We start from the raw sequence: 12,903 nt of genomic DNA, 5'->3' as shown, positions 1-12,903 counted from the left end.
ACACATCATCCCCCAGGAGCACAGGCAGGAGCCATCAGCGGTGACACTTTATTCCCTTCAGTGACAATCCCGGTGACCACAACCCCTTTTCCCCACCCCTCACAGCTTCATGGCAGCAACCGACCCCAGATGGAGCTCCAGGAACTGCAGGATCTCCTGCCAGGAATGTTCCTGGGCCCGGGCATGGGGCTGGGGCTCTCCCCCCCACGCCACCGGCTTGGGAGTGCCCCGGATGCTGGAGTTGCTGCACAGGGGGGACCCGGGGGGCTCGATCAGGTGCCCGGCGCCGGGATAGGACAGGATCCGGCCTCTCTCCGGCGGCATCCGCGCCAGGGCCAGCTCGGCGAAGAGCTTGCTGTTGAAGCTGCGGTCGGCCTCTCCCACCACAAACAGCACCTTGCCCCGGATCTTCTCCACCGGGATGGCCGAGGCCTGGTGGGCGGGATCCCGGGGGTCGGCGAAGATGGCCGAGTTGTCCATGGCCCCCACGTCGGTGAACACGACGCGCTCGGTGCGGTAGGGAATGGCGGGGATGCGCAGCTCCTTATAGACCAGCGGGTTTCCATACAGGAAGCTCGTACCGTTGATCCACACCGTGGCCACCACCTGCGGCAGGAAGGTGGCCATGGCCAAGGCCACCTCCGCGCCTTTGGAGACGCCCACCACGCCCAGGCCGGGGCCTCGGACCTGAAGCAAGAGGAATAGGAGCCAGCTAGGATAATACACAGGGATAATACATTTACTGGGACAGCCCAGGACCAGGATGTCCTTGTGGGATATCCCCCAGTCCCCGGGACATTCCTGGCGCTCGGGACAACCCTGGGACATTTTACCCCTCATCACCTGGACATCCTGCTCACCAGGATGAGGATGGCCCCAGGACAATCCCTGGTCACCTGGATGTCCAGGTCACCAGGTTGCCCCCAATCCCCAGCACATCCTGGCTGACAGGTGCCTTTCTCCACACTCCAGGACTCACCTTGGGATGCCGGAGGAGCAGCTCTGCCGCTTCCTCGAAATATTCCAGGTCCAGCTGGGTCAGGGCTCGGGGCAGGTCGTCGTAGGCGAAGAAGGCGAGGGCCAGCACGGCAAAGCCCCGGCTGGCCAAGAGGCCTGCCCGGAACTCAATCAGCCCCCCCGCACCCCCAAACAGGTCGATGACTCCGGGGAAGGGGCCCGGACCTGTGGGAAGACAGGGAGAATGTCAGGGATGGGGAGCCACCCATGCTGCCCTGCATCCCGGAGGTTCCATGGCTGGGCATCCCAGGGGGCACAAGGTCCAGTATCCCAGGGGTCCTGAGGCTGGGCATCCCAAGATCCTAAGGTTTGATATCTCAACAATCCCAATGCTGGACAAGCCAGGAATCCCAACTTTGGGCATCCAAGGGGTCCCGAGGTTTGTTAACCCAGGGCTTCAAGAGCTGGACAACCCAGGAACCTTATGGTTTAGCATCCCAGGAGTCCCAGTGCTGTGTCCCAAGTGTCCCGATGTTTGGCATCCCCAGAATCCCAAGGGAATACTGGCTGGGTATCCCAGGGCTCAGAAGAACAAGCACTGTGCCAGTCCCTAGCTTGGATATCCCGGGATTCCCCGCTCCCCAGCGCTCACCAGGAGGCAGGAACAGGGCGCCACGGACCCTTCCCTCACGGATGGGCACCCGCTGCACTCCGGGGCCCACGTACCACCGCTCGGCCTCGCAGGATGCCAGCGGCTGCTCCCGGGGATCCGTGCCCATGCCGAGCCCGTCAAACACTTCCAGCCGGACGCGGAAGGGGCTGCCGGCCACGTCCCGCTTCACCAGCCGGCGGAAAAGCGTGTCGGGCTGCAGGAACCACAAGAGCCCCATGGGCCAGACCCCGGAGTAGCTGCCCCCAAGGGCAGCGTGGAGCCCGGGATCCACCTCTCCCGCTGCGTCAGCGTGGAAAAAGGCGCGGGATTGGAAGCACTCGCCCTGCTCATCCTTCAGCCATGCCCGGAGGGTGACAAGTTGGGATGGGGACAGTCCCCGCACACGGATCTGCACTGGCCGGTCGGCCAGCGAGGACTGCGGTGTCACTGTCACCTCCACCATGGTGCACCTGGGAATGGGAATCACCCTGAGTGTCCCACAGGGATTGCCACGCCCAGGAGGAGGCTGGTCCAGGGGCCTGTCCCCAGGGATCCTCACGGGGGACCCCCAGGATGGGGTTTGTGGTCCAGATAGTTCTGCTGGCATCCCTCTTTCCCATGTCCCTATCCCTCTTTCCCATGTCCCTATCCCTCTTTCCCATGTCCCCATCCCCCCGTGGTCCCTTGTCCCTTCTTTCCTGGTCCTCGTCCCCTCCTTCCTCGGTCCCCGTCCTCTGCTTCCCTGTCCCCATCCCCTTCCTCACCACCTCCCACTCTCTGTCCCCGAACCCTGCTCCAAAACTCACCCGGCAGCCGGGACACTCCTTTTCCGTGCGTCTCCCAGCCCCGCCATTCCCAGCACCCACTGTCCCCCCCCACCCCTTATCCCCCTCCCCACGCCGCAGCCGGAGCAGGGTGGGGATCCAGGGGCTCCGAGCCCCCCGGTCCTGGGCGCCCCCCGCTCCCTCGCCGTGCGGCACGGCAGGCTGGGAACAGGGATGTTGGCTCCAGGCCAGCCCTGGGAGGAGACACGCGCTTCTCCCGTACCGTCCCACCAGGAAATCGGCCCCCAAGGGCCCGAGCTTCCTCTTCTCTTACCCCGCCGGGCCGTGGGCTCTGCAGAAGGAGAGGCTCGAGGATTCCCTGGAAATCATTAACCCGGGAATGGCGAGGGCAGAGCCCTCCTGCCCCATGACCCCGTGCCTGCCCGGCCCCGGCCACACCCCGAAATTCCTGTCGGTCCCCACTTTCCCTGTGGCATTCCCCCCCTCCTGGACACAGATGGAACACACCCCATTCCAGTTCAGGGCCCCCCAAAACTGTCACCCCAGGATGAAGCTCCAGGGCCCCACATTCCCATCCCAGGGCCTCACACTGATTCCTGCAGTCCCATTTTCCACCCATTGCACCCCTGTGTTTCCCCCATCCCCTCCATCCCAGCTCACAGCCTCATCCCTCCCCAGGAGTGCAGAAAGGGGTATCCATGGACCAAGAAAAACCAGGAATGTTAAGAAATCCATGTGGGTTTCCAACTTCCAGCCCCTGCCAAATTCCCAGCGTTGCCCCCCACAGGAGGGAGTGTGACACCGTGTCCCCTCCCCTGGTGACAGGTTCCAGGGCTCATTCCTAATGGGAATTCCCTCTTTGGAGAAAGGGGAACTGCAGGGAATGAGGAGCCATGGCACGCTCCAATCCTAGGAATGCCTCAGGGAAGGCCCCAGCTGGAGCCCTCAGTCCCCAGAGCCACTGGAGGCAAATCCGTCTCAGTTCCTGTTCATTTTTATAAGAAAAAGGCAAATTTGGGAAAGCAAAGTTCCGTTCCAGCCTCTGGGACCGGCCACATCCTGGTTCCACAGGGACCGGGGGGATCCCACAGCTGGTGCCTGTGGAATGCACCCCCGCAGCTCTGTCCCGTTGTTTGTCCAACACTGAGGCTCCTGGCAGCCATTCCTGCCTGGCAAGCCCAGGAAAGGCCCCTGGGAAGGAGCGGGATGCTCGCGGCAGCATCCCAAATCCTGCCTCATTCCGCGGCCGTGCTGCGCCTCACGGGAGTCTTCTGGAGCAGGGCCAGCGTGTCCCGCTTCTCCACCCGCCTCAGCTGCTTCTTCTTGGCCCTCTTCAGCTTCAGGGGGTTCCGGATCTGGGAAACGGGACAAGAAACGGGATTTCATGGAATCACAGGATCCTGGAATGGTTTGGGTTGGAAGGGACCTTAGGGATGATCCAGAGGGATGATCCAGTTGCCTGCCTGGCCGTGGGCAGGGACACTTTCCACTGGTGCAGGTTGCTCCAAGCCCTGTCCTGGAGCACTTCCAGGAATGGAGCAGAGTGTGGGAACGAGCAGGGATGGTTCCCAGCCTCCCACCACCTTCAGGATCTAGGAAGGGATTTATCCCAAAACTACCCCCATGTGTTTTCACCACACCCACCCTGAGCTCCCAGGTCTCTTCCCGATGGAAAAGCCATGATTTCCCCACATGGATCCCCACCAATGCCACATTTTCCTTGCTCCACCACCCCATTATCCCTGAGTTCTGGTGTTCCCCAGCTTGGGAGAATGCAGAGGATACACTTCCAGCGTGCCCGGCTTTACTGGGAATCTCCCAGTCCTCCCAGGATCCTCCAAAGACTGAGGCAGGGAGAGGAACTGGAGCAAGCTGGAGGCTGATCCATGGGGGGCCGGAGGTTTGGGGTGCTGCCAGGGCTGTTCCCAGCTGGCACGGGGCACTCACCACTTGGACAATCTCGGCTTTCCGCTCGTTTTCCAGGCGCCGCTTCAGGTTTTCCTCCCGCCGCCGCTTCTTTTCCTGTGGGAGCAGCACCACGACATTCCCTGAGGATCCCTTCCCCCGGGATTAAACCCAAAGCAGCCAACGCCCAGCCAAGTGTGAAATCTGTCATTCCAGCAGCTTTTCCACCCCGGCTGAGGCTGGAATTGACCCAGGGAGTTTATTCCGAGTCAGTGACTTGGAGCATGTGACCGTCAGTGCCTGGATTTGGCACAAGGACAGGGAATTCTCCATCCCAGCTCCCCTTTTCCTGGGCTCTGCCACAGCTCTGAGGCCCGGGAGGAGGGCAGAGAAGTGGGATTGTGCTTGGGAAAGATGGGAATTCCCCACCTCCCGAGCCCCGTTACCTCCTTCTCCCTCTGCTTGGCCTCCTCCAGCTGCCGTGCCAGATCCCGGACCAGCTTCCTCTCCTGCCTCTCCTTCATTTTCCGTGCCCAGGAGCTGTGGAGCGCCTTGTCCTGGATCATGTGGGAGAACCTGCGGTGGGCACACGGGAACTGTTGGACCCCCAAAACCCCCGGGATGCAGCCGGGGCCGCTCCAGCTCCTCTCCAGAATTCCACGAAACTCCACCACCAGCGGAGCATCCCACGGCATCCCCAGCATCCCCTCCAAGTCATCCCTGCCACCTCCGGATCCTTCCTAAAGCCCATGGACACCTCCGGAACGCCCTCACAAACCCCCGAGAGGCTCCCAAACAATCAAAATTCCCCCAGACCTCATGACCCTCCCAAGGAGCCCTTCTGGAGCCCAGAGCCCCCCAAGGACTGCCCCCCCCATTCCCCGCCTCCCTTCCCACCTCTTCTTCCCGGGATCCTTCCACACGCGTCCCGACTTGGGCTTGCCCCGCGGGATGGCTACCGCCGCCTCCTGCCGCTTCTTGCCGCCTTTCCGCCGCCGCCGAGCCGCGGCCGGAGCCGAGGCGGCCCCGCTGGGCCCCTCGGGGGTCGCTCCCGGTGCCGGTGCCCCCCCGTTCTCCCCCTCCATGATCCACGCGGCCCCGCGGCGTCGCGGAGAGATGACGTCAGTGTCACGATTCCCCCCCGCGGAAGCGCGAAGCCAGAGCACCTCCCTGGCCGCCATCTTTGTATTGGGCAAACCCTCCGCGCACGGCGGCGGCCGCCATCTTTGTGCCGGGCAACGCCCTCCGCGCACAGTGGTGGCCGCCATCTTTGTGCCGGGCAACGCCCTCCGCGCACAGTGGTGGCCGCCATCTTTGTGCCGGGTACGGCCGCCATCTTTGTGCTGGGCAGCACCGCCCACCACCGTGGCCGCCGGTACCGGGACCGCCCCCCCGAGCTCCCCCAAACACAGCCGGGGCGAGCCCCCCCCGCACCCCGAGTAACCCCCGGAGACACGGGCGGGCTTGGCTGGGGGAGAAGCCTTTATTGGGGGCTGAACAGGCTGAGGGCATCCCAGGGGGCTCCGGTAGCGGGGAACCCCCCGGGATGCGGCAGCACGTGCGGGGCTGGGCCGCGGCTACAGCGCCTGGGAAAGCAAAAGCAGGGAAATGCAGGGAAAGCTCTGGGAGGGACACGGGAACGCCCGGACTGGGGCGGCCCTTCTGGGGAAGGAAGGGGTGGTTCGGCATTCCAGGGGCGTCCGGGGGTTGCCGCGGCTCCCTCACCAGCTGGGTGTATGTGTGCTGCCGGACCGTGTCGTATCCGAACGCCAGAACCGCCACGGCCGCGCAGAATTGCAGCAGGCCCAGGAGCACCAAGATGGAATCCAGGCTGTTCCTCAGCGTCTGCGGGCAGGAGGAGAGCGGGAATGTGGGAGATGGGTGTTTTGCGACCGGCTTTTCGCAGATATTAAAGTGAATATTGTATGTGTTGTGTTAGAAAGTTATGCTGGGTTGATTTTCTTTAGTAGTGTGAGAAACGCCAATCGCTTGTTTTTAGAATTTTAAAAGTTTAATAGTATTAAAATGGTTATAAAAGTAGTAATGTAATTACAGTAATAAAAATTTGGACAATTAGGATTTAGGACAATACGAGACAATAAAAACAAAGAGTTACAGACGGTCTGGGTACCTCTTTCTGGGCAAAATAAGCCCGAAAAAGGGCACACGTTAACAGAGGATTAACCCTTAAAAGCAACAGCCTGTTGCATATTCATCCACCTTGTACACGATGCATAACTCCCATTCAAACAATGGATTCTGTCTGCTCAGTGTCAGCTTCTTCCTCTTAATTCTGACAGCGTCTTCAGGGCTTCAGAGTGAGGCAGGAAGAAGTTACTTTCTTCTGATAAGGGAACAATAAATTCTCTTTCTCTGAAAGATTTAGGTGCCCTGTTGACACTGAGCAGACAGAATCCTTTGTTTGAATGGAAGTTATGCATCGTGTACGAGGTGTATGAATATGCAACAGGCTGTTGCTTTTAAGGGTTAATCCTCTGTTAACATGGGTCATTTTTCGGGCTTATTTTGCCCAGAAAGAGGTACCCAGACCGTCTGTAACTCTTTGTTTTTATTGTCTCGTATTGTCCTAATCCTAATTGTCCAAATTTTTATTACTGTAATTATATTACTACTTTTATAACTGTTTCATTACTATTAAACTTTTAAAATTCTAAAAACAAGCGATTGGCGTTTCTCACAGGAATATCCTGGGATCCACCACCCGAACAGAACCTGGATCCTTGAATGCCCCACCCAGACTGGGATTCTCCCGCGCAATCCCGGCTGTCTGTACCTTGCTCTCTGTGTTGAGGCACCATTGCGGGCGGGTCTGGAAGGGCTGGGGCTTCTCGCAGCCGGGCATGATCCGGGAGATGGCCGTGCCATGGATCCCGGTGGCCACCAGCGTGCCCAGGACAACGCCCACACTGACCACGCAGCAGGTCTTGACCTGCGGGAAGCACCCGGTGACACGGACCCCGGGAGGGGCCGCTTCCCACATGGATCATTCCTGCGGGAAGCACCCCGTGACACGGACCCCGGGAAGGGCCGCTTCCCACATGGATCATTCCTGCGGGAAGCACCCCGTGACACGGACCCCGGGAAGGCCTGCTTCCCACATGGATTCCACCAGGATCAGAGATCTCCTGGAGAAGCTGCCCACTTTTGTCCCACTCCCCCCACAGTGATTCCAAAACCATGAGGGCCTCCTTGGACCTTTTGATCCCTGGAATCCCACAGTGATTCCAAAGCCATGAGGGCCTCCTTGGACCTTTCATCCCCCTCATCCCGCAGTGATGCCAAAGCCATGAGGGCCTCCTTGGACCTTTCATCCCCCTCATCCCGCAGTGATGCCAAAGCCATGAGGGCCTCCTTGGACCTTTCATCCCTGGAATCCCACAGCGACTCCAGAGCCATGAGGGTCTCCTGGACCTTTCATCCCTGGAATCCCACAGTGACCCTGACCCCCATCCTGTGCTCCGTGTGGGAGAGCTGGGCACTTCCCGAGGGGGAGACTGTCCTGTGGATCCCGTGGGATGAATCCAGGCTGTGGAGGGGTCCCGGCAGCTGCTGGAAGGGACATAAGGAAGAGGGGGACACGTTGTCCCTCCCAGCCTGCATCTTACCAGCACAGGGCTGTCTCTCCTTTCACTTTCCACCAGCAACGAGCCCGAGACCAGGAGCTACTTGGAAAACAGCGGGAATTGGTGTCAGCAGCAAGGCACCCTTCCCTGGCACCCTTCCTGGTGGGAGCTGGGGTTCAGGGATGCACAAACACCCCAGAATGTGAGAGGGGGGATGGCCAGTGGAGACCTGGTGACCCTGGGATATTGTCCCCAGTCCACTAGAATTCCCTGAGATTCCCATGTCCTCGTCCCAGCTTACCAGGATCCCCAGCCAGAAGAGGATCCCGCTGGCCACAGGGAGGGAAGGGTTGCTGTGCTCCGACGGTGTCAGGATGATCCCGAAGCAGATGTGGACAATTCCAGTGAAGATGTGGATGGTCTGGGGAAGGATGAGGGAGAGGGATCCCGATCCCGTTACTGTGAGCCACATCCCACCCCAATCCCACATCACAGTGCCGGGAAGGGACTGGGAGAGGCACCTGTCCCAACATCCCCGCCACCCAGCCAGGGAGAACACCCAGCAAGACAATCCCTGCGGATCCCCAATCCCTGCTGGGCCCCTGGAAGCCTGTGTCTCACCCCCAACACCTTGGGATGAGCCCTCCGGAAGCCTTGTGTTTGGAATGAGGTCCTGGCAGGTGCCTGGGAGCCTGAGGCCAGCTGGGCCGCCCGGGGATCCGTGGCCGGGATCACCTCCGTGATGATCCTCACGCTGCCGGCGTCGGTCACCGTGGTGGCCGCCATGGCCTGGGAACGAGCCCGGGGAGCTGAAGGAATTCCCAGGAGCTTTCCTCCTCCTCTTCCTCCTCGCCGTGGTCCCTTTGCTGTCCGAAATCCCCGGGAAGTGCCGGCCAGGCAGGGACACGCTCCTGCTGCCCTTTGCTCCCTGCGGGAAGCTCGCTCATGGAATTCTCGTCAGGGCCCTCTTGCTCAACGAGGTGGCTTTGCCAACGGAGGCTCCCAAAATCCTGCACGGGAAGAGGGAGGGAGGGACAGGGAACCCGTCCACAAACTCTGCAGCCTTGGGAAGGGTTGGATGCTTTTCCCTCAGGATGCTCCAAGACCGCTTTTCCGTCCCAAATTGTGGATGCTTTGGGAATCGCTCCTGCAATTAGCTTGGTCTCTAAGGAGGTGTTGATAACCTAACCTGCCCACTTCCCAGGAAAAACTCACATTGAGACAGGGAAATTTATAAACCCCATTATAAAGGAAGCTCCTTTATTGCCATTTTTGGGAATTCTCCCTCCTCCATGCCTGTGGGTGTGTCCCCAGTGAGGACACGCAGGAGGGATTCAGGGATCTCTGGCCGTCTCCATTGGGAGTCAGGGGGAAAGGAGACGCTGTTATTTATGATGGGAAATGGGAGCTCAGGCTGGGAACGGAGCCACCACACACGGCGAGGGGATTCCGAGGGATTCAGAGGCCCCTTCCTGCCTCCTCCCTCCCTCCTCCCAGAAAACAGCCATGTCCTTTTCTCCAGGAGTGTTGGGATACCCCGTGCCAACCTGGAGGATCCCCCAGGTTTCCTGGACGTCTGATGTGTGCAGGGCAGGAATTTCTTTGTGGAACGGGAATGTTTAGGTCCAGGATTCTGGCGTCACCCCAACACCTCTCTCTCTGCCCGGGAAAGGACAGGACCCTCCAGCTGACGATTTCAGGAGCAGGTGGAGCAACTTCTGGAAGTTTTTTCCTTCTCTCTGCTCTAGAGGGAGCTGAGAGGCCGCGTTTGGAAGCACCGCGCTTCCAGAGCTCAGGAGCGGCTTCCAGCCCTGGGCCCGGCTTGGAACAACCTGGGCTAGTGGGAGGTGTCCCTGCCCATGGCAGGGGGGTGGAACTGGATGATCCTTAAGGTTCCTTCCATCCCAAACCATTCCAGGATTCTGCACGCTCCCCATGCTCCCACGCACCACGGAACGGGACACCCCCTCCAAACCAATCCCAAAAAAAGAGCTGGAAGAACAGACCTGGAGAGCAAAGAGCAGCAACTCGCGACTCCATCCCAGCTCCAATGGCATTCCTCCATCCCACCCATGACCTTCCTCCATCCTGCATCCCTGATGGAAGCGTGCACTTGGCCTTGTAAAGGGCTGCATCTGGCAGCACGGCTTTCCAGGAAAAACATGGACATGGATGAGATTCAGCCTCTTCATCACATTCCTGATGCCTCAGAGCCTTTAATTCCTGCTGGTGCCTCATGCCTCTCAACACTCCAATCCTAACAATCCCAGGGATCTCGTTCCAGCCCCAGGAAGGAACACTTGAGCCCCCGTGGAAATTCTGGGATCCCCTCTTTAGCCTTTAGGCAGCCGGGGGTATCCTCCACCATTATCCACGGCTCACATTCCCAGCCAAAACCACCCTACACGGTGGATTTCCTCCCAAATCCGCCTTTCCAGATTCCTACAGCATTCCTGAAGTTCCAGCCTTGCAGCCAGAAACAGCCGTGACTGCCCTCAGCCCCCAAAATCCCACTTTCTGAGCGGGTGGAAAAAGCACTTTCCCCCTTCCCAAATAAACCCAGGTCCAGCTGGGGATGGCGGGACCCCAAGGTAGGATGTCAGGATTTGTTTTGGAAGCGGATTCCAGAGGAGGTGAAGCTTTGAAGCAGCAGCAGGGCCGGGTGGTGGAGCTTTCCAACCTTTTCTTTGCAGGAGTTTTTGGCTTTGTAGAGATATACAACACATTCCTTGGATTTTAATGTTCATTTTCCTATGTTCTAGGGCAAGTTTTGGATGGGGGAAGCCTGACTGGATGCTCAGGGGAGATCGGCGAGACTCTCCCAGATTCCCTCCCACCAGCACAGGACAAAATTTATGAGCCTGGTGGAACCAAAATTCTTTTTCCACCCCCAAAATCGGTGGGTTTTTTTTCCAAAGAAAATAGATTACGATGGAGAAAAGCTCTCCAAAGAAACTTGCTGCTTCCTGGGACAAACTTTATATCCCCATAAAAATACCAAAAGTCAATATTTTGCTTTGCTTCCAGGTGTTTCTGCTTCCCCCAGGGCTCTTTCCATACTGGTTCCAGAAGGAAAGTCATGTTTTCTGGGAAAGGTTTCAGGTTTTTTGGCTTTAAACATCTCAGTGTCCATCCTGGATTAGGGAATCTGGAACAGGGAGCAGGCAGGAGGTTGGGGGGGCATTGCTGCCTGCTGGGGTGATCCATACCTGGCATTTGGGACACAGTGACATTGCTCCCAAACCCTGTCCCAGATGTGCCCATCAACCCCTGCACGTGACGTTCCAGCCTTTGATCCGCTCATTCCCAGGAAAACTCCTGAGGCCGCAGAAAAACTCCAGAAAACTTCTCCAGAGCTTCACCAGCATGGACTTCCACTGGCAGTCCTGGAATGGGACCTTAATCACTTCCAGGGATGGGGCAGCCACAGCTCCCCTGGGAAAGCTCCTCCACGTCTCTCACAGGGAAGAATTTCTTCCCAATATCCCATCTAAACCCACCCCTTGGCAGTGGGAAGCCGTTCCCCCTTGTCCTGGCACTCCAGGCTCTTCTAAAGTCCCTCTCCAGCTCTCTTGGGGCACCTTTAGGTGCCGGAAGGGTTGCCAGGGTCTCCCTGGATCCTTCTCTTCCCAAGGGGAAGAGCCATTGGGACACCTCAGTCCATCTCACAGTTCGCCCCTTTCCAGCTCCTCCAAGGGTTTTGGTTTTCCTTAGAGATCATCATCAACAGGGACACAAACCTCCATGGTCCCTGTCACCTGCTATTCCCAACTCCTGGAAGTCTCCACTCCCCCCAGATCTGCAGATTCCCACCTACAAATAAAAATGTATTTAAAACCCCCACATTCCCACAGAGCCCTGAACACTTCTTCCAGCATTTTCAGGGAAAGCCACATCTAAACACTGGGATACTCCAGGAAAACGGACCCTGGTGCTGGTAGAAGAGGAGGAAGCCTCCTTCCCAGGAAACCACCACACCGGGAACACCCAGAGCTGGGACGGGAGGCAGGATGGCTTCGTGGTGGTCCCGGTGGAGCCGGGAGAGGTCGGGATGCTCCGGAGGCGCAGGTGAGGAGCCGGGGCTGCAATGGGCTGTGGCCACGGGCTGAGCACAGGCAGCCTGTTCATCCTGCTCCCCAAATCCCTGGGGCTTTTCCTACTGATCAAGCTCATTATTTTTTCAGAGCCAGGAACAGAAATAACTGTCAGGGAGTGAATAATCCATGAGGCTTTGGCTGAGCAGCCGGAGCACTGTCAGGGAGTGTGGAAAGGAGAAGGAAAACACTGAGGTCACCCCAAGACCTAAGGGAATGTGCAAGGAGGAGGTCACTGATCCCACTCGGGCACTGGAGGGGAAATTTGGGATGAATCCTGCACCCAAAAATTAAGAGAATTCTCCCCCAAAGCCCTGGGAACTCACCAGGATGTTCCCACCCCTTGGAAAATTGGCACTGGGGTCTCTTTCCTCACCTGCATCCCACATTTCCATGAGCTTGGGATGCTCCTTAAATAATTGGATGCCGTTGAATGCTCATCCCCGCCTCATTAAATCCACCAGCATTCCCACAGATGCAGGATAATTAAGGGTGGAGCCATAAATGAGCTTGTCAGGAGCTGACAAACCCGGTCCTGTCCAAAACCATCCCAGAGCCCTTTTCCTTCCCTGAAAATAAAGAAATTTTTTTAGGAATTGCTGCATGGATAAGGTTTGGGAGCACCCCTCAGCTCCATTCCGGCCACCCGGGATTGTGGGAACAGGGAGCACATGACACCGGTGTCCCCATGTCACCTCCCAGCGCAGCTCCAGCCCCGGGGCAGCTTCTCCGGTGGCGGAAGAACCGGGATGCGCTGGCGTCACCGGCATCGCCGCCGGCTGCTCCGGCCGAGCTAAATATAGCGGGACCACGCTGGAATGGGGGGGCTGAGGGGGTTTGGGGAGCAGAATTCCCTCGGGAGACCAGGTACCCTGGTTTAGAGGGTGGAATTCCAGCAGGAGAGGGGTTTTGAGGGGCAGAATTCC

General features: G+C 58.6%; 3 protein-coding genes across 5 annotated transcripts; all 3 read right to left on the bottom strand.

Annotated features, from left to right (window-relative positions):
* Positions 1-19: 19 nt before the first annotated feature.
* LOC119702057 (acyl-coenzyme A amino acid N-acyltransferase 2-like) lies at positions 20-2,904 on the bottom strand. 3 transcript variants are annotated; one of them, XM_038139499.1, is made up of 4 exons: positions 2,708-2,904; positions 1,610-2,079; positions 980-1,182; positions 20-687 (listed from the first exon to the last, which is right to left on the bottom strand). In XM_038139499.1, the coding sequence occupies exons 1-4, from the start codon at positions 2,800-2,802 to the stop codon at positions 100-102; spliced, it is 1,356 nt and encodes a 451-aa protein (XP_037995427.1). In that variant the 5' UTR covers positions 2,803-2,904; the 3' UTR covers positions 20-99. The 3 variants fall into 3 exon arrangements, with proteins under 3 accessions (XP_037995427.1, XP_037995429.1, XP_037995428.1); XM_038139501.1 differs by having other exon boundaries at positions 1,610-2,080; positions 2,657-2,836; XM_038139500.1 differs by lacking the exon at positions 2,708-2,904 and adding an exon at positions 2,416-2,586.
* A 465-nt stretch (positions 2,905-3,369) lies between these two features.
* On the bottom strand, positions 3,370-5,567 carry CCDC86 (coiled-coil domain containing 86). The gene is made up of 4 exons (XM_038138008.1): positions 5,197-5,567; positions 4,746-4,875; positions 4,342-4,416; positions 3,370-3,749 (listed from the first exon to the last, which is right to left on the bottom strand). The coding sequence occupies exons 1-4, from the start codon at positions 5,565-5,567 to the stop codon at positions 3,630-3,632; spliced, it is 696 nt and encodes a 231-aa protein (XP_037993936.1). The 3' UTR covers positions 3,370-3,629.
* A 201-nt stretch (positions 5,568-5,768) lies between these two features.
* On the bottom strand, positions 5,769-8,823 carry MS4A15 (membrane spanning 4-domains A15). Its single transcript, XM_038139502.1, has 6 exons — positions 8,505-8,823; positions 8,185-8,304; positions 7,926-7,982; positions 7,094-7,249; positions 6,025-6,144; positions 5,769-5,885 (listed from the first exon to the last, which is right to left on the bottom strand). The coding sequence occupies exons 1-6, from the start codon at positions 8,667-8,669 to the stop codon at positions 5,877-5,879; spliced, it is 627 nt and encodes a 208-aa protein (XP_037995430.1). The 5' UTR covers positions 8,670-8,823; the 3' UTR covers positions 5,769-5,876.
* Positions 8,824-12,903: the final 4,080 nt, after the last annotated feature.

The sequence above is a fragment of the Motacilla alba genome, chromosome 5, assembly GCF_015832195.1.
Source record: "Motacilla alba alba isolate MOTALB_02 chromosome 5, Motacilla_alba_V1.0_pri, whole genome shotgun sequence".
Lineage (NCBI taxonomy): Eukaryota > Metazoa > Chordata > Aves > Passeriformes > Motacillidae > Motacilla > Motacilla alba.
The sequence above is the reverse complement of the archived record's forward strand: the minus strand, read 5'-3'. Positions and strand labels throughout refer to the sequence as shown.